The sequence below is a fragment of the Brachionichthys hirsutus genome, chromosome 16 (genome assembly GCF_040956055.1).
Source record: "Brachionichthys hirsutus isolate HB-005 chromosome 16, CSIRO-AGI_Bhir_v1, whole genome shotgun sequence".
Lineage (NCBI taxonomy): Eukaryota > Metazoa > Chordata > Actinopteri > Lophiiformes > Brachionichthyidae > Brachionichthys > Brachionichthys hirsutus.
In genome coordinates, this window is record NC_090912.1 from 7,452,058 (window position 1) to 7,473,083 (window position 21,026).

The 21,026-nt window shown below is 43.5% G+C and overlaps 1 protein-coding gene across 1 annotated transcript; it reads left to right on the forward strand.

The window, feature by feature from the left end:
• Window positions 1-1,769: 1,769 nt before the first annotated feature.
• On the forward strand, window positions 1,770-20,676 carry abca3b (ATP-binding cassette, sub-family A (ABC1), member 3b). The gene is made up of 31 exons (XM_068749622.1): window positions 1,770-1,823; window positions 3,200-3,446; window positions 5,139-5,266; window positions 5,634-5,799; window positions 6,518-6,777; window positions 6,868-6,984; window positions 7,906-8,026; window positions 9,518-9,691; window positions 9,784-9,965; window positions 10,221-10,367; window positions 10,704-10,833; window positions 10,926-11,080; window positions 11,189-11,344; window positions 11,431-11,641; window positions 11,726-11,876; window positions 12,146-12,244; window positions 13,144-13,342; window positions 13,437-13,743; window positions 13,836-14,106; window positions 14,602-14,806; window positions 14,941-15,160; window positions 15,532-15,690; window positions 15,958-16,130; window positions 16,954-17,088; window positions 17,215-17,409; window positions 17,528-17,715; window positions 17,816-17,986; window positions 18,244-18,440; window positions 18,677-18,750; window positions 18,906-19,358; window positions 20,375-20,676. The coding sequence occupies exons 1-30, from the start codon at window positions 1,770-1,772 to the stop codon at window positions 19,035-19,037; spliced, it is 5,124 nt and encodes a 1,707-aa protein (XP_068605723.1). The 3' UTR covers window positions 19,038-19,358; window positions 20,375-20,676.
• Window positions 20,677-21,026: the final 350 nt, after the last annotated feature.

Here is a 21,026-nt window from a genome sequence, read left to right on the forward strand (position 1 = left end):
TAAATATGTATGCATTTTTATCAAATTATCAAATTCAAATAAAACAAAACACGGAAAGTACCTTTTTATATTCCTTTGACACTACACAAATGCATTTTCTTTGGTGGCAAAGTGGGTGGCGCTGTTGCCTCACACCGAGGTCACAGGTTCAAGCCCAACTTGGGACCTTTTTGTGAGGAGTTTGTTTGTATGATTGGGTTCTCTCCGGGTTCTCTCTGGGTTCTCTGGCTTCCTCCCACCACCAAAAACACACTAAATTGTCCGTAGGTGTGTGCGTGAATGATTATGTGTGGTCCTGCAATGAACTGGCGGCTCGTCCAGGGTGTACCCACCCTTTTGCCTGTAGGCTCCTGTGAATCCTACGACCTGGATTTCATATTAAGTAGTTGAGAAAATGAGTGAATGAAACTACTGAGACTCGGGTGATTGCAAAATTTACTTTTCTTCCCAATTAAACATTTCTTGGATTTGACCAAATTAGAGACAAAAATGTTTAATCATGGAGAATAGTGGGATTACCTGAGGCATACATGTGTGTAGTATTTGTGTTTTAGAGATTTAAATAAAAGGTGTAAACAAGAAATCATCAAGCCAGTCACATCAAACGCGATGTGTGTGTGTGTGTGTGTGTGTGCGTGTGAGCACTGAGACTGATGCTGATTGATAATTCTGTCTTTTCCAGGCCAAAACTATATTTTGGTTCTCAAATTCATTCATTAAAAAACACGTCACTCGTGCGTCTTTCGATTACGTGAATATGGACCCAATTTTATTTTATTGTTTTACGTGGGAACACGGCTGTCCTGAATAAAAATCGAAGCGAATAGCACTTAATCCTAAATTAATTAAATAAAATGACTACATTTTAAGTCATAATATCTTTGTGATGAGATGTTGCGAGCTGTGGAGATCACGTGACCCGGTGCTCCACCAGTCAGATCACGAGAAGCGCTTTGTTGACGCTCGTCGCTGCGTTTCGCTCCGTGAATGTTTGCAGCGAGCTAGAGCGGAGAACTTGGACCAGACGGCACCGCCGCCATCTACGCTAACAGAGCCTCCATAGTTGGACGAAGGAAGAAGCCCTGCAGTGATGGCTTCGTTATCGGCGTAGGACGAAACGGGGGACTCGATTTCACCTCAAACAGGAAGAGGGATCGCATCTCGCGGAGTTCCCGTGCCGAGGCCAGCTGTCAGTCGAGGTAATTAGTCTTAATAATGTCATAAAACCCTGTAAAAAGCAATTAGCGCTTAACGCTATGTGGAATTTAATCTGCTCAGGGATTCAACACATTGTAATTTGAAAATACCTGTCTTTGTTTTCTCGTTTCCTCATTAGCATTCGTAGGGAGTGACAAGCAGGTGTATTGTCCAATCAGGACGCTTAGTTTGCTGCGTTGGACCAATCAGAGGGGATCAATGCTTTTTTGCGGTTTCATGGCAAGAAGGTTGAGATGGACGAGGTTTACCATGTTTACGACTATTATTGTTGTTGTTTACTTTATCGAGAACGTATTTAAAGGATATTGTGGAGAAAATAAAGTCTTCTGAATTCAGCGGCAGCGATAATAGAATGAATGACCCCTAAAAACGGCGTGAAAGTGACGTCAGCTACTCCGGTGTGAAATCCCAGACAGTCCCATTTTGACTTGCATTTCCTGTAAGCGCAAATGGCTCAGATAATGACACAGTGGCATTAAAAATACCTCATTCTTTGTGTATTCTAGCCATCCAACAGCCCTGACTGGACTCTGCCCTGTCTATTGTTCACCATGGCCATCGTGCAACAGTTTCGACTCTTGGTGTGGAAGAATTCCCTCCAGCAGGTGAGTTTTAGTGGGAGGTGAACGTTGTTTGAGACTGTTTAATGTCATAGGTGGTTGTATTTAGACAGCAGAGGCCATTTATGACAGTTTTTATTAAGTTATAACCTCACCAGGTGTCATAAATAGGCTTGCAGAATGAGACGGCCATACGAGCGGTCGCTTGCACAATTTCCAAAGGTTAATGCGAGTTGACCTTTGTGTTGTATTCTGCTGTACAGTAAGGCGTGCGGTGACGTCGTTTCTCCGACACACTTCATCCACTTGCTGCTGTTCCAGTTTATTGTCTGAGAGCGGACGCCATTAAGCAGGAAGAAATTACCCAGCCTTGCGGTTTAGCATGTCCATCTCTCTCGTACACTGCGATGCATTTTGACACTGAGGCTATGTTTAAAAAAATACTTTTTTTTTTAATGACGCTGTATTTCTGGGGCATTTCTGTTTTTTCTGCCCCCCACAGACAACTGAACACAGTTTTATTTTGTCTTATTTTTTTTAAATATTTTTATTAGAGTCCAGTTTTTACGTTGTTCTAAAAATGGGAGCACAATCATCCAGGCGAGGAAAATATCTGTTTTGCTTTTTTTTTTTAAACTCCTTATATAAACACATTTATAGTACCGTAATACTAAATTTGTTTCAACTTTGTAATAAAATGTTTTTGTAGATTCGCATTCATCCATGTCACGCTAATCCTCCTGGGTTGACTTCAAAGCATTTGGGTTTCTTTGTAAGCTCGGTAGAAGGTTCAGCTTCATCCAAGAGGCTTTCCTCTCTTCCTCAGCTGCAGCACAGATGAAGCCTCTTGGATGAGAGCCTCAGATTTTAGGAACACGTTCAGTTGCTTTTGTTTTAGATTTCCTCAATAAACACGGTCACGCCAAAGTAATTGAGATGAATGATTTCTAGGTTACAGCCTGTTTTTACTTAGCAGTTTCCTCAAATCCTCCCAGGGTTATCGTTGCGCCGCTGTCTATGTGGCCTTTTTGCCTCAGACTCTAAGATATTTAGGTCAGTTGGTTCAGTGCCGAGATCTAGATGTCTGTTACCTGCGAAATGCTCTACCTTGAATTCAGAATGGTGTGGAAAAGAATATATTGATTTCCTATTCTTGAAAAAACATTTCAAACATTTGTAGCTGCCATTTTCATAGTATGTTAAAACTGAAACGTTGTTGTCTTTGGATTCATTTGTGTCCTTTTTTCATGTCTTGGTTTTGATTGGAATATGAAGGCATTTGTTCATTTACACAGTAGTTTTGTGTTACTTAAAATCATGACTATATAGTCTCGTTGTGTTGTCTGTCTCTACTCTTCTCTTACCTTCCTTCAAAGCCTAGAATTGACTGATGGCTTCTCATATCTATTCCAACTGTCCAGAAACGTCAAATCCTGGTGACTCTGGTGGAAATACTCCTACCTCTGCTCTTCTCTGGCATGCTCATCGTGCTACGTCAGAAGGTGTCTTTTCAGGACTACCCAAATACCACGGACTATGAGAGCTTCGCCATCGACGGCCTTCCTAGCATCTTATTTAAGGACTTGAAGCTGGCCTACGTGCCCGGGAACTCCACTACGGTGCATAAACTGGCAGATCATGTGAATCGCAGACTGGGACTCCACTCAGGTTGGTAGCGCTTGAACAGAAAATGTGCGGCAGCTTCTGTGCAACATTGGTTTATTAAGAATGATTAAGGTGGAGGAGGATCATCCCAACTGTGAAACAAATTCCTGATCCTTGACAACAATTGTAATTCAGGACAGAGCTGGGAATACAGGTTCCACAAGAAACAGCCCTCCGGATAGCAAGCGGGCCACACCCTACGTGTGTGTGTGTGTGTATGTAGAGGTGTGCGATGACTTTTGACATTTATTTAAATTGGCCAGCCACTATAAAAATGCTTTTTAAACTTGTCAAAAATGTTAAGATTGAAAGCCGCATTTACGGATTCAAACATTTTTGAAAAATACACATCAACTCCGATTAACTTTTACTTTTCATGGTTGGTGTATGAAGATACTAAGAACAATTTAGAACCTTTTGGTGATGATCCAGATCACCATGTGGACGGTGTAAATCTAATTATGAGGGGAATGAGCTGCTTGGCGGAGGTCTGTGCTCTCTGAGCGCTATTCTGGTTAATGTAGACCAAATCTAGAGAATATTGATAGGTCATTTTTGGTTAATACCCACAGCACTATGTTCTTTCTGGTCATCACCATATTAGAATTCATTGCCAGAGGTTCTGGTATACATGTTTTGTTATTGCCCTCGTTCCATATTTAAACATTGTCAATAATTAAAAACGAAAGTTAGGTAGTCTTTCCACATAGGGGCATCATTTAATTAATTTACCATCCAATTTTGGGAATGGGAAGATCCAGATTTTTTTTGTATCCAGACGGGTGATCCAGATCACTCTCAAAATGTAATGGGATCTAAGATTAGACCGAGATCCATCTTTAGATTTAGTTTTTCATCAAAATCCAACTAGCAGTTTTTCTGAAATCCTGCCAACAAACAGACAAACGGCATCAAAAACAAAACCTCCTTGGCGGAGGTAACTGACTCCAGACTAAAGAGGCAGGCTTCAATCTATCGCGATACTGGTTCTTTCCGGAGCCATGCTATAATGGGGAACTGGACTACTGTGGGTTGGGGCTTTCTGAGTGTTTCGAAATTATTTGTATAAGTTTTACATGGTGGATTGTGAAAGAGTGGCATGTGATGATCATCATAAATCATATATTCCTGCACTACACTTGACCTTAGTCAAAATTTGGCTTGAATTGAAGGGTTAATAGCATTAAAATAGCTTTCAGACAAGAATCATTTTGTTGACCCTCTGTGTGGTCTCTATTGACCTTATGAAACTGGTCCAGATGTTGACCTTAGTCCCCGTGTGTTACATCCTGTATCAGACTTGGAATACCTTCATGCGTGTCTGATTAGTGGAATAAAAAGACTTGCCTTTTTTATGAACAAGACTAAATGTCCCTCGTTGTCCAGTTCTCGTTCATTCGTGCTGTCTGGGTTTTTTTTGTCACGCTGTATTATTTGGCATTATTAATTATCTTATGCCGCCCAGCTTTATATGTATTTCCCTTTTTGTGCCATCTAATATCTGGGTTATTCACCTGTCCTTGAACATGTGACCCATCGTACTGGTGTCATTAGCCCAGAAATCAGGATGCTGACAGTCTGTTGAGAACCAAAGTCTAAAGAGATTGGAATGAAAACATACTACGGTGAGATGCATACCACTCCACAGCTAAAGTTTCTCTGTGTGTGTGTGTGTGTGTGTGTGTTTTCTCTCAGTGTTTGATTTTGAGACAGAGGAGCAGTTTGAGAACTTTGTGAGAAATGACCGTCATTCGTCAAAGCTGCTGGCTGCTGTGGTGTTTGAGCACCCCCTCAATGATAGCGATGGATCTCTGCCCTTGAAGGTAAAATACTGCACACACACACACACACACACACACACACACCGTCACAGACGCGGGATCTATCATGATTAATCAATGAACCGAGGGGTCGATTTTTTAAATAATCAGTTGTTTCCTTCATTTTTAAAGGAAAACATTCCACATTTGTTGCTTTCAGCTTCTTGGGCCTTTGAGTTTTGGAATGGGAAGATTCTCCCTCTGGCATCTGAGAAATAGTGAGGGGGGAATACATTTTTTTACAGACCAAATAATTGAACGTGATGCAACTTCACAATTCTTTCCCAAAGAGTAGAATTCTTGTTCTCGGACTTGGCAGAGGCTTTGTATTCTGGTAGTGCCATCATGTTAGTCTTACCTTTCTATGCAGGTGAGCTACCATCTGCGCTTCTCATTCAGCCCACGCAACGCTCCGCTCAGGGAGAAGTCGCAGTTGTCCCTGAACAGTGACCTGGACTGGCACACACACAGCCTCTTTCCTCTTGTTCAAATACCAGGACCGAGGGAACGCCACGAAAAGGAAGGGGGCACGCCTGGTGAGCCTCTTATCCATTTTGACTTTGATCTTTGCAGTGTGGAAAGCTTCCTTTTGTTAGGATTTGTGCTTTGAGTCTTCATTTTGGACCCAGATTAATTTTGATAGGTAGCATATTGTCTTTAGTATTACCGTATTGGCCCGAATATAACACGACCCCGGATATAATACGACCCCCTCTTTATCAAGACTCAAGTTTGAGAAAATACTTTTTGAACACCAATTTCAATTTTTATACAGAAAATAATTACAGTACATCTGAAACAAATGATTATAAAAATAAATTCGAGAGAAAAAGCATGTTATTTTGCCACATTCAAATCATGCAAAAACTGTCTCACATCTTAATATCTGAACATTTAAATATGTGAACTAAAGTGCAGTCACATTTGTAAATGAATGGCTGAAGCGCAGCAACACAAGATGGACGCCGGCCAGACGTGCTGAATCACTGAAGCTGCTTTATTTTACTTGCACTGTTAAACAAAACTCCGTTTCCTCCTATTGCATTGCAATAAAATAATGATAGGCGTTTGCTTTGGCCTGGGGAGTTCAGTTCACCATTCGTTGTAACGATATCTGGCGCCATCTAGCGTTCAGAATGGGTATAATTCTAGACCCCGAATATAACACGACCCGACTTTTTCAGCTTAATTTCAATGCAAAAAACATCGTGTTATATTCGGGCCAATACGGTAATATCTCTTTTCTTTTCTAAGGTTATTTCAGAGAGGCTTTCCTGGCCGTGCAGCATGCAGTGAACTTAGCCATCATGTTCACCCACAACGACACCGCTGCCTCTTCTCTGCTGGCACAGACCCGAGTGGTCCTGTCACGGTTCCCTTACCCCCCTTTTTTATATGACGTCTTCATCTTGGCCATTCAGAACCAACTGCCCTTATTACTGGTACTCAGCTTTACCTACACCTCCCTCAACATCGTACGAGCCGTGGTGCAGGAGAAGGAAAAGAAGCTCAAGGTGTGTTTGTGTGCTTTCATATGGGTCGTAGCAAAAATAGATAACCTGACTCTTCATCACCTGTTGTTTTATTTTTCTTGTGCGTTTCAGGAGTACATGAGGATGATGGGTCTCAGCAACTGGCTCCACTGGAGTGCCTGGTTCCTCATGTTCTTCCTCTTCCTCTCCATTTCAGTCTTTTTCGTCACGCTGCTCCTCTGTGTTCAGGTCGGTTTGCAGCCATTGAGCAACATTCCAGCTCAAAAGGCCTTCCCCTGCTTGTTCAAATAGTTCCTTAGATCAGTAAAGAGATGCCGTCACTACGTACAGTAGTGTCAGCGGTGGAATGTAAGAGTTACTAAATTACATATGTATTAATAGGATCGTTTTTCATGTACCTTATACCTTTAGTTACAGCTTTAGTCTCAAATTAGATTTTTGCATACAATAATTACAAGTTTATAAATTTATAATCCATTTAGTGCAGTTCATAATAGGTTTTTTCACTGTTTTTAGATTTTCTTTGGCAAACACTAAACAGTTGATCGATAGCTGTAGGCAGTAATCAGAAGATTAAAAGACAATAATTCTGACAACAGTAAAACCCTACTTTTAAATTAATGCATTAGTAATAATAATAAAAGGGCAGAAGATTATTATCTTTTAATAATCAGTCTTTTTTTCCAACGTTGGCCTTGTCAAAAGTATTTTCAAACTGTGCTATTTTTACTTTTACTTTTTGTTCATCAAAAACTCTTAACTACTCCTTCCAACCTACCACTGGCGTTTAGTTGAAATGCCTGAACTATGTATTTACTTTGTGTGAAGATATATAGCTAGGCTGGAGCTCTGAACACTTCGTCTAAAGGTTTCGGTGCTCTCACAATTCTTTTGTGAAAGCTTCAGCCGAGAGGAAAGGCTGGAAAATGGACTGTAGCTGTAAAGGAAATGGAAATAGGAAGCAAATCACAACCGTGTTATTGTAATAACATGCTTGGCTTTTGTTGACCAATGTAGTTACAGAACAATAGTTGTCATAGTCACATTGTACAAGTGCAGGTGTTGATTATTGGTTTATTGACCGTAAACGTGCCTCAGCATGTTGTAACGTAACATTGTAACGCTCTATTCTATTATTGTTATTCTTAGGTGAGCCCTAACGGAGCAGTGCTGACCTACAGTGACCCCACGCTGGTCTATGTTTTCCTGCTCGTCTTCACCATCGCCACCATCAATTTCAGTTTCATGATCAGTACCTTCTTCTCACGTGGTATGTTTCTGTGCCTGTCCTCTTTTCTGATTGACGCCGTCGTATCCAAATCTCTTGCTTCGCGGTCTATCAGATGTGTGTCAAAGTTTCTGCTTCTTGTTTTGCTTCCTCTTCGCTGTTCCTATTCCTAAGCATAAAAGCAGCAATTTAAAGGTGCAATCCCTGCAAGAACATGCCAAAAACGGCTTAAAGATTTACACTTTCAAACATACAAGGATTAAAGGAGTTATGTTGCTGTATTGACTTCACAAGAGCAGAGCTTCCACTGCTTTCACACTCCATGGTCTCATTTCATGCATGGAGGGTTTCTCTTAAGAGCCTTATTTATTTATTTTTTAGCTCTTCCCATTTCCAGTCTGACCAATGTAAACACGAAGAAAACTATTGAGACATCGCCCGTCCTTTCTCGTCCTCTTTATTTTCCTTATTTGTGCACATTTTTAATTCTAAATGAGGTGTCAACCTTGATGAAATCTTTTTGCAAAATAGTTGTGCATTTAAACGAGCAAAAGAGAAATTCGTGTTAAAGTCTTTCAACATTATTTGACTGCTAATCTATTGGTGTCGGGGCTGGCGTGCTGCCTCCACCTTCTGGTGGTGCAGCTCCATCACCACCAGGTGCAGGGAAAAACATGTTTTGCTACAAAACAATCTTGTGTACCTATTGATTTAAAAAAAAAAAATACAATGAATGAGTGTTTGAATAGTTGGAAATCAATGCATATCACTAGAACACAAGCATTTATATTCTGGTTATCCAGCTGTTGGCTCAATGTAATGAAGATTACAGCGATAATGGGAGGCCATCATGATTAAACACATCCGCCATGTGTCGATTTCCTCTTTTCATTAATCTTGTAAATCTAACGCTTAACAAAATATTACAAAATGGGTGTCATTTTTTGCTTTGTTGTGATAAGGAGGTGTGGGTTTTTTTTTTCAAGAACTTGCCCTGCTCTTCTTTTCATCTCCCTACCTTCCTGGTTATGTCACAGCCTGGCCTGTGTTTGTGCCATTAAATCAGCGTCCAGACGGTCACGTGAGAGCCTGACCAACGAGAAGCTCATCGATTGCTGCTGAGCTTGCTGATAACTGAAGATGCTGCATCATCATGTCGTTCTTCCTGGGGCGCTACATGTAAACTCAAAGCTGCTAAATCAAAGCACGTTAAATTAGGAATGAATCGTTTTAATGGGGTTGTGATGATTTGTGGACAGAACAGCAACAAATATTCTTGCTATGACGCCCAAGTGAGAGGACGCTTTAGTGCGACCATTTTCCTTTTTTCAAACCGTGTCAAAACAGCAGTGTACGAGTGTGTGCAGCCGTTTGTCCTCCTCCATGACCTTCTGAATAACACTCAGACATTTTTATTCAGTCATTGAAACGAGTTTTATAGAAACTATTGTTTTCAATTATTTACTGCTCCATACATCTGCCTTTTTGTCCAGCATCCCTTCAACTTGTGATTCATTTTCTGCCCAACTTCAGCCAACGTGGCAGCAGCAGCTGGCGGCTTCATCTATTTCCTGAGCTACCTGCCTTATTTGTTCCTGTGGCCGCGCTACGACATACTGAGCCACAGCCAGAAGGTGTCGGCCTGCCTCATCTCCAACGTGGCCATGGCCATGGGATCGCAACTCATAGGAATGTTTGAAGGCAAAGGTGAAATGAGATTTTGGTCACAAAGTTAATGATCAGTTCTGTTCTTTGAGCCGACTTTAACATTACTTCTTTAATCTCCACCCCCCCGTTAGGTATAGGAATTCAGTGGTCGAATATTTTCGAGCCTGTGACCGTGGATGACGACTTCTCATTGGCCCAGGTGTTGGCCCTGCTGCTGTTTGACTCTGTGCTCTATGGGCTGGTGGCCTGGTACGTAGAGGCAGTTTTTCCTGGGGAGTACGGAATGCCTCGACCATCTTATTTCTTTCTATTGGTAAGATTCAGAGCTGGCCTTTAGACATATGCACACACACACACATCTTGCAGCGGTTTTAATTAGAACATAGACATCTTGTTGTCACAGTGTGGTCTGTACATCTGATGAAATTCGTTCTAAACTAGTATTTGTATTTTTTTTAGGAATTTTGTAATCATATATGGAATCTTGCAGTTATTTGTCCCAGTTTAAAAAATAAATAAAAACATGTTTGTCTATGCTTTACTTTTTTCCTCAATTCTCTAACCGCAGCCTTCGTACTGGTGCAGCAGTCCTCGTGTGGCTTTGGTGAGTGAGAAAGAGGAAGAGGAGGATGCAGAAAAGGCTCTGAAAGGGGAGTTTATAGAGGAGGAACCAGGTGGACTAGTCTCCGGGGTCAAGATTAAACGCCTCGCTAAGGTGAGCAGCTAATTGGACACAGTGACCTATTGGGTCGCCTGTTCTCTTCCTGTAAAGACGTCTGGATGTTATAATTCTTTAACGTTGAAAGATATTTTTTTATCTGGTTTAAGATTAAGAGACCAGTATTTTGCACATCTCTAAAATTGTTTTGGAGAGCAATAATTTGGTGTTGGTGTTAACCTTTATAAATGGAGCCGTCATTTACAGGTTTTTATAAAGTAGACATAAGCATACGGTCAAACAAATCCTGTCTCGGCAACAAATCTGAATCAGGGGTGAAGACAGGTCGTGTAATAAAGTTATTCTGCTCTTCTGGATTTTTCTGCTGTATAGGAATTCAGAATGGGTAAAAAGACACGGCATGCTGTGAGGGATCTTACGCTGAACATGTTCGAGGGACAGATCACGGTGCTGCTCGGACACAATGGCGCTGGGAAGACCACAGCTCTGTCCATGCTGACAGGTGAGCAGCTTAAACACGCTTGCGCGTGTCGCACAAACAAGCACGGATGCTTTGCAAACATCAAAGGATTTAATTTGTGCTTGTGGTCGCAGGGTTGTTCCCCCCCTCCAGTGGCAGGGCCTACATCAACGGTTTGGACATCTGTCAGGACATGGCTCTGATCCGCCGCAGCCTGGGGCTCTGTCCTCAGCACGACGTGCTGTTTGATAACCTTACTGTCAGAGAGCACCTGCTCTTCTACGCGCAGGTACACTCACAGCGTATACGTCTGTCTGTTTCTGACGTTGTGGAAGAAGCGTCCGGGGTCTGGGCGAGAGTACGGCTTACTTAATGTGCTGATGTGCTTGATATCCAGCTGAAAGGCTACTCCAAAGACAAGATTCCAGATGAGGTGGATCGGATCATCCGTATCCTGAACCTTGAAGACAAGTGTAAAGCTCGCTCCAAGACCCTCTCTGGTGGCATGAAGAGAAAGCTCTCTATTGGCATTGCTCTCATTGGAGACTCCAAGGTGTTGCTCCCTCTCCTATTTGTTCCGTCCTTCCTTTGCTTTAACCACATCCGATCTAACCTCTTCCCTGATTCTGTCGATCCCAGGTCGTGATGCTAGATGAGCCCACGTCGGGCATGGACCCATCCGCCCGACGTGCCACCTGGGATCTTCTGCAAGGGGAGAAGCGCGACCGCACCATCCTGCTCACCACACACTTCATGGATGAGGCCGACCTCCTCGGCGACCGCATTGCCATCATGGCAGGAGGAGAGCTGCAGTGCTGCGGGTCACCGCTGTTCCTAAAGAATAAGTATGGTAAGTGGAGAACGGAGTTCCACAAGGCTTTAGTAGCTGCACTGCACGTCTTACAGGCTAGGCCCATTGCTGTCTGCTCAACAGGTGCCGGGTACCACATGGTGATCGTAAAGGATGCGCTTTGTAACGTGTCTGAGATCTCCCACCTTGTCCACATGTATGTTCCTAATGCAACACTAGAGAGCAGTGCTGGGGCAGAGCTGTCTTACATCTTGCCCAAAGAAAGCACCAGTAGGTGAGTCGTTTTGACCTTTTTTCCCCCCATACAATGTACACTGAGAATAACGCGGCGAAAAATGCGAGCTGGTCTGGAAAAGCAGAGCGAGACCACCGATTAGATGCAGCTGCAGGATAATTCCCCAAAATGGATCAATGCGTATCTGAAGGAATAATGAACTAGAACTACAGTTGGTTCCATTTCCAAATGCAGTGGAATCAGGGAAAAAGACGGTGCTAAATCGTTCTAGATTATTTAGTAAATCTTGATGTATGTCGTTTTGTCAGGTTTGAGCTGCTGTTTGCTGAGCTGGAGATGAACAGAGAGAAGCTGGGCATTGCCAGCTACGGAGCTTCAGTAACCACTATGGAAGAGGTTTTCCTCAGGTAGGCTAAATATTACATGGGTGTGTGAGATAGCTTTTTTTTTTTTACATTTATTTTCAATATCAGTAGAATAAAATTCAAGTCGTAACTCTCCTCTGATTTTAATTCGGCACAAATTTAAGCCAGAATACTGAAATAAATATTTGTAATGTTTAAGGTAGGATGTTTCAATACTGTCATCTCCTCTCATCTCAGTCTCAGTCTCAGCGGCCCGCTGCTTCCCGAGTCATTAATTCGGCTTCCTTTTTGGGCAGGTTGTGTATCTGTGGCGATGAGCTGAAGAGAGCTAACCGCTAACTCTGCATGCAACTTTTAATAACTGGAGCTGCCAGCTTTCTTCAGCCTCATTATTTACGAGACATGCTGAGCCTCCATCAGTGTTTCCTGTCCGTAAATGTTGCAGAAGAGCAAACGCGTCGCCAAAAGAAGCTGTTTGAGATTTTGAGCATTTTTCTAGAAGTAAAAGGATTTGACTTGTCAGAGAGGGATATTACTGCCTTGTTCATTTTATTATAATCCTTAATAACTGATGGCCATTTCCCGAGATCTGAGTCTTCTGATGTTGATGTTTTGTAATGTGGGCTAAACATGCTCCCATTAGTTTGTATGTTTTTGGAAAGACCTATTAAAATGCGAAGTGCATCAGGATTTTTCTTTTCCTCTTCCAACATTTCAGTCCATCTTGCATGAACTACCAGATGGATTTAGATTTTGTTGAAACTTGATGACATTTTTGCTTTGCGCCAATTTTAGCAACATCTTTGGATGCTGCCACTCATTTTGCTGTAACCTATTGTAAAATTATTCTCTGGTTGGTGCCTGACAAATACTCAGCAACAGTTTGTGCTTGCATCCAGGATGACGGTGGGTAACTGCCAAGTGTTGATTTGTGTGTCCAGAGTTGGAAAACTGGTGGATTCTAGTTTGGACATCCAAGCAATCGAGCTGCCAGCACTGCAGTACCAGCACGAGAGACGCTCCAATGACTGGACCGCAGACGATTCCAGTAGCATGAGCGGCATGACCGACGTGACGGACTTCACCGACAGCGGCACGCTCATCTCTGAGGACTGCTCCAACATCAAGCTGAACACCGGGGTGAGATCAGACGAGGGACAAATGGAACGTCATGATTTCTATATATAGTTACGACTGCTTACACGTGTTTGTCTCATTGCCTCTCCCTTATCAGGTCAGACTACAACTGCAGCAGTTTTATGCCATGTTCCTGAAAAGGGCGCTGTACAGCTGGAGAAACTGGAAGGTCATGGTGGCTCAGTTCCTGGTCCCGTTAATCTTCACGGTTGTGGCCTTAGTTGTTGCACGCAGCCTTCCTAACCAGCACAACAGTCCTTATCTGAAGCTGGCACTAAGGCGTTACGGTCCCACAAAGGTCCCTGTGGCTCTGCAACCCACAACGGGTCCCCTAGCCTCTGCCATGGCAAACGCGTACGGTTCGCAGCTCTCTGCCCAGCTGGGTCAGTTAACCAACGTCACCGGTAGGTCTGCTGGCAGGCTATGAGGACATGGGTTTGCTGCTTAGCTTAGCATTTACTGACCTGTTGTCCCCGTTCTCCTGCTCCACAAACAGACTTTACAGATTACATCCTGACACAGGCAGAGGAAGAAGGTGGCAGTTTTAATGAGCGCTGTGTGGTGGGCGCTTCTTTCGATGGCAGCAGCGACCGGTTTACAGTAACGGCCTACTTCAACAACGAGGGCTACCACACACCTGCCACTGCGCTCATGCTGGTGGACAACGCCCTATTCAAACTAGTAGCGGGGCCAAACGCTTCCATCGAGACAGGCAATTACCCCATGCCGCGCAACATGTCTGAAATGGCCTGGAGTCAGCTCACACAGTGAGTGGAGACGACGCAGAAGTATATTTTTAATAACAAGCTTTGTACTTGTATAAACGGGAGTGGTGAGCAGGCGTCTCATGCTGCAGTCACACTGATTTTTGCCAATGTTATCGCGGGATATTCCGCTTCACTCGTCTTGTTTTTTTTAGCCGCGGCCGTTGAAACATTGAATATGTTGTGGAAGTGACAGATATGTTGGAAAAGCCATGTCTGAGTCACTAACACCCATCCGAAGGCACAGAAAGCGTGTCGCCTCGTTTGTTGCTTTTGGCGTGAATGCAGCATCTGACTACTGTACACTAAGAGACTTGATCATAATGTGGCTTTAGGTTTTAAGCCATTTAGCTGTAGTGCAGCACCAGCAGCAGCAATTCCTTCTGATGCATTGTGGTCTACGTTAAAGTCCTCCTCTCTCAATGTCTATGAATTTTTCCTCTTGTAATCAACCGTTTTCTTCCCTTTCCTGTCTCATTATTTGTCCTCCATCCGTAGGGGAAAGACTGGCTTTGCCATTGCCATCAACCTGATGTACGGCATGGCCTCCCTGTCGAGCACCTTTGCTCTGCTGCTTGTGACAGAGTCCGCTATTAAGTCCAAGCACGTGCAGCAGGTCAGCGGCGTCTACCTGTCTAACTTTTGGTTTTCTGCCCTTCTGTGGGACCTGGTCAACTTCCTGCTGCCCTGTCTCCTCATGCTGGTCAGTAGGACGTCTACTGTTATTGGAATAAAAGGTTTTAAAGAGATCGCTGTGATTTTTCTAAGCGGCGAATACGACGTGGATTAAACTGATGGTTGCGTTTTACAGTGGCTCTTATTCTTTTATGCTCTCAGGTGGTATTCCAGGCTTTTGGAGTCAAGGCTTTCATAGACGACAACCACCTGGTGGATGTGCTGCTGCTATTGCTGCTGTATGGCTGGGCTGTTGTGCCTCTTATGTACTTGCTCAGTTTCCTCTTTTCTTCTGCTGCTACTGCCTACACCCGCCTCACCATCTTCAACGTGATCTCCGGAACAGCTACATTTCTAGCTGTCACCATCATGGCCATCCCAGGTGAAAAAAAGGAGATGTAGGCTCCTGTCATTGGTGGTTGTGTCAAATTGACCCGAAACTGAGACTGTGAATATTTTAAGAGATCGCTGTTGACGAAGGAAAATACGATACACTGTTGCTGTCCAAGCCATCTGCATGGGCGATTTGGTTGTAGCTGTCTCCACTCTCTTAACACCTACCCGTGGCACCATGGCTATATGTTATGTTTTTGGTGATCTCGATGATCATCTGGAGCCAGAATGTTTAGAGGTGCTTCCAAGAGTTTTGCTTCTATTCATGAACTTGACTAAGATGCTATCCACAGCAGGAAAAGTGGCTCGAATAGAAAATGATGAAATGCTGATGGTCTTTCGTGTGAATTCCTTCTCCAGAGTTGCAGCTGCAGCACCTTTCCCACCTACTGGACAAAGTGTTCCTGATCTTCCCTAACTATTGCCTGGGCATGTCCTTCAGCCAGTTTTACCAAAACTACGAGTTCCTCTCATTTTGCCCGACTAGTATAATCAGCCAAGCAGCGTGCAAGTACCTCAGTAAGTACTGCCTGGATTTTTTTGTTGCAGTTATTACAAAGCCCTTTGCTTGTTTTGCACATCATCCCCACTTTTAATGGGATTTTATTTATAGTAAATAACGAGAGTATCCATCTAACTGTTCAAGCTGCATATTTTATTTTTATACACCAATCGTCACACATCATTACTTTTTCTTCTTTAATCTATTTTTCAACTGTTTTCCTCTCTATCCCAGTATTTTTTGTCTTTACATGATGTGGCATACATTTCTTTTTTGTGATGCAGACATAACGTACCAGAATGACTACTTCTCCATGTCGGAGCCTGGTGTGGGACGCTTCCTTGTGGCCTTCTCAGTGCAGGGATTAGTCTTCATTATTCTGCTGTTTGTCATTGAGCTGCAGTTCGTCCACACGCTGAGACGACTCCTTGCCTCTCTGGGCAGCAGATTCAAACATGTAAGTGAATTTTGAGAGCAGGTAACACAACGGTGTTAAGCCTTTTTTAAAATAGAGACCACATCGCCAGACTGAGGATGGAAGTAAGTATTTGTGAGCAGCAGTATGGCTTTATGCAGATAAAAGAGTACCACGGACGCAACGTTTGCCCGGCGGCTAGGAATGGAGGAACCATGGTACCTCATAGAGTAGAGGTGGGATGCACCAGGGATCAGCTCTGAGCCCCTTTTTGTTTGCCATGGTGATGGATAGACTAACAGATGAGGTGAGACAGGAAGCCCCTTGGAATATGATGTTTGCAGATGACATCGTGATCTGCAGTGAGAGCAGGTAGAAGAGAATTTAGAGAAGTGGTCGACTCTAGAAAAGAGAGGAATGAAGGTGAGCAAGAGTAAAACAGAGTGTATGTGTGTAAATGAGAAGATCTCAGTGGGGAACAGTGAGGTTACAAGGAGTAGACGTAAAGAAGGTCGAGGACTTCAGGTACCTCGGGTCAAGAGTGTGGAGTGATGGAGAGAATGTAGAAAGGAGGTGAAGAATGGTGTGCAGGCAGGCTGGAACGGGTGGAGGAAAGTATCAGGTGTGCTCTGTGATAGGAGAGTGTCAGCAAGGATGAAGGGAAAGGTCTACAAGACAGTGGTGAGGCCAGCCATGATGGACGGCTTAGAGACAAAGGGGACGCTACAAAGGACAGGGTGAAGTGGAGAAGGTTGATTTGCTGTGGTGACCCCTGAAGCCGAAAGTACAGAAGCACCAGACAGTCCTTTCGTTGCCACAGTGGGTCAGCAGCTTACATTGTGTTGTTATATTATGTGTGCTTCAGATTCCTCTAATAGAGGATGCAGCCGTGCTTCCAGAGGACAGGGATGTGGCCGAAGAGAGGAAGAGGGTCCTGGAGTGTCAGCCTGTAATAGAGTCTATGGTTGGCAGCCCCCTCATCCTGCAGGAGCTCAGCAAGGTATGGAGCACAGGGATAGTATTCACTGTGTGTGTGTGTGTCTGAAGCCTTTGAAGTCATACAGGGAAGAAATAAGTGTCTGTGTGAGATATGATGGCACTCACTGATGTTCTATCGCCCTCTCAGATATATAACGACGGAGAGCCTCTTCTGGCTGTTGACAGGCTCTGTCTGGCCGTAGCAAAAGGAGAGTGTTTCGGCCTCCTGGGCTTCAACGGAGCTGGCAAGACGACAACCTTTAAGATGCTGACAGGCGATGAGAGTGTGACCTCTGGTGATGCCTACATTGATGGATACAGCATCTTGAGGGACGTTAAGAAGGTGAGAACAGGAGGTGGAGGGGAAAGGACACACGACGCGCATTGACGGATAAATTGTTTCATTAATTCAACATTTGGACGCAAGCATAGGAAGTCTGCCGTGCATCTCTGGGTTGCAGGTGCAGCAGCGCATTGGTTACTGCCCGCAGTTTGATGCCGTTTTGGATCACATGACGGGAAGAGAAACTCTCAGCATGTATGCCAGGCTCCGGGGAATTCCGGAGAAGTACGTGTCTGGCTGTGTGGAGAATGTCTTGAGGTCTCTACTGCTGGAGCCTCATGCTGATAAGCTGGTCCGCAGCTACAGGTGAGTTGACTTAAAACAACAACAACAGAGGTATTCCCAATTCTTTTAATGCCTGCGGATCATACTTGTGATAATGAAACATCACCTTTGACATATGCAGTGGCGGTAGCAAGCGGAAGCTGAGTGCAGGCATGGCTCTGATCGGCGGGCCTCCAGTCATCTTCTTGGACGAGCCTTCGACTGGGATGGACCCCGTGGCCAGGAGGCTGCTGTGGGACGCTGTTACACGCACAAGGGAGTCTGGAAAGGCCATAATAATCACTTCTCACAGGTGAGCTTCATAGTGCATGCTGGGTACTATCAACTTTACTACCTCGCAGAAGGAACCATCCTACTGCGTCGGCTTCTCTCTTCCTGCAGACATGCCACTAGTCGCCAAAGTTACAGTTTTGCGTATCACTTTGCAGAACGGCATCGCAAAACATCTGCGTCTTTCCTAGATTGCTTTGACTGGAGCAGACTTGTCTTGTCATGTTGGGTTAGGACTCATGTCCTCACCTGTTTCCCCCCGATGTGTGTCGTGAACAGCATGGAGGAGTGCGAGGCCCTGTGCACCAGGCTAGCAGTGATGGTCAACGGGCAGTTCAAGTGCCTCGGGAGTCCTCAACACCTGAAGAGCAAGTTTGGTAGCGGCTACACCCTGCTGGCTAAAGTGAACGCCGAGGCTGAGCTGGAGGTCAGCGACCTGCAGCTGTTCAAAGACTTCATTGAAAATACCTTCCCAGGTCAGAGGCATCAGTAGTGAAAACTATAAACATGACTAAAGACACAAGACTGGATTCATTTTGCATTCCTAGTTAGAATGGGAAATGTGTTTACATTATTGTAGCTGCGCTTGCATAGATTTTGGCATCTGAAATGTAAAATAATGTTAAGTCGAATGGAATAACAGTAACATTTCTAATAATACGAATAATAATTTAAACAGAAATCTAACTGTGAGGCCTTTCTTCCAACACAGGGAGTCAACTAAAGGATGAGCACCAGGGAATGGTGCACTATCATTTGACTGACAAAACACTTACCTGGGCCCAGGTAGCTGACGTTACTCTGTTCTATTTACACTACTACACGTTAGCTGCTGCTGTCCCCTGGTGGACAAAATAGTGCATTGCATTTTAAATGGTTAAGAAACAAGGATTTATGAGGCAATCTTGATTGATCCCTGCCTCTTCTCCACTCCGTCGTAGGTGTTTGGCACTTTAGAGGCAGCCAAAGAGAAGTACCACATTGAGGACTACTGCGTGAGCCAAATATCACTGGAGCAGGTCTTCCTCAGCTTCGCCCAGTTCCAGCACTGCACAGAGAACTGGAGGAAGTAAAATAAGAGTTTATCGACTAGTCCGTCCACCCATTGTCAGTTAACTGTGTGTGTGTGTGTGTGTGTGTGTGTGTGTGTGTGTGTGCACATTGGAACTGAGTATATGGACTCGGAAGCAGATTTGTCCACAGGTTGGAGCAGAATGTGATGATATCCAACACACACACGTGCAAGGGACCAGTTGCTGAGCCTCCAGTGCCAGCCCGTCTACTACTGCATCATGTCGGTGTGTCTTTGCTGGGTCATTCATGCCTTTGTTGACATTGTTTTTGTGATGGAAAAAAAAGTAGACGGTAGAAGAATTCCATGTTGATTCTTCCAGGTGAGGAAGTGAGCTCCAAACCTTTTTAGTGAAGTTAAAGACGGTGATACTACCACTACTATTACGTGTGTGTGACGGGGGTTTGTTTGTGTGTGCTTTGTCGGTTTATTTCATTACTTGAGTTTTTGCTTTTGTCGCGATCAGAGAATGATCCGCTCGGTTTCTAACCTTTTGCGCCTTATCTAACTACTAACTGTCCTTGCTTCTTTATATTCCTCCATAGAAAATGCCTCTTCATGTTGGTGCCAGGTGTAAATAATGTGATTTTTCACGGTACTAAAAACCATTTCCTCACTTGGACAAGAGCAGAAGATTTAGCCATTTAAAGACTGTGTGTGTATGTTTTTTTTTTAGACAGATTAATGAATGCATGCTTAGAACAAGATTTACAGATTGCATGATACTGAGAGCGCAGAGAGCTGCTAGCCTTCATAGAAAAACCATCCTTGCTGAGGATTAATCCGCAGAAAACAATGGCATAAGCGTCCAAGTGTGGACCGACTGATCTGTTTTATCTTCATCATTAGTGTGTTTTCATGTGGACATATGATAGTTTGTGTCGCGGTGTAACAGAATTCATCCAGACTAAGCTGAAACAGTCATGTGAGGGTTCTTCAACCGAGAAACCAAGACATTCTTGTGAATTGGACAAACTTTATCGTAGCGCTGCTCCTTCATGCAACACCAAGAACTGCAATTTAAAAAAAGAAAAAACCCCACCTAGCATTGTTATGAATAGTCAAACATAACTAAGTACCTCGCACGCTAACAGTTGCCTTCTTCTGAGGAGGATTGATCGGTGCATTGCTTATTCCTCCATCCACGGATCACTCAGGACGTGTCCAATGAGTCCCCTCCTCAAAGAACTGTTTAAATAGAGATGTTTATTCTGGAGGAACATTTCAAACATTTGGAACACATCAAATAACATTATTTCAAATGTTATTTGAAATGTTCTGCATTTTCAGAAGACAGATGCCGTCGTGTCTCCAACTCCTTATAAATTCTCTCCACAGAAGAAAGATGAACGTTTTTGCTGTCTTATGTGAAAGCATAAAAAGGACCCATTATCGACGGCTTCATCAGATTGACAGATGCATGGGACAAAAGTAGGAACCGACATTCCTGGAAAAATACGGATGTGTGGCTTTTAATCTCGAATGGGTTTCAGATCTTAATTTTAACTGTTGTTACATTTGTGTGTTTGCACAATTTCCGTCTCCATTCCAGTACGTGTTCGCGTTGAATCATTTGCAATGTTCGAGAAACAACAAAAGGTTTTGCACTGCTGATATAAAAAGATTGTTTTGCTGAAATACAGTGTATTGTATTGTGTTTTTTTAAAGGGAATTTATGTCATTGTAATTGTGTATCGTACCATGAAACTGATCTTGTCAACTATAAATGTATGACTATTCTTTTTAAATTAAATAATGCTCTATGCAAGTGGAAAAAGAAACAGATCTTTATCTCTTTTTTTATCCACATCAGTACCCACTAAAAGTGTGAGCGTGTTTTCTCATTCTTGTCTGGACAATTGTGCATGCACGAGCACACACACACACACACACACACAAACACACACATGCTACTCCTGCATGCTGCCTCATTAAACAACCTATAATCTAAAAAGACATTAAAATAAAAAAAGCATAAACTGTTCAGAAC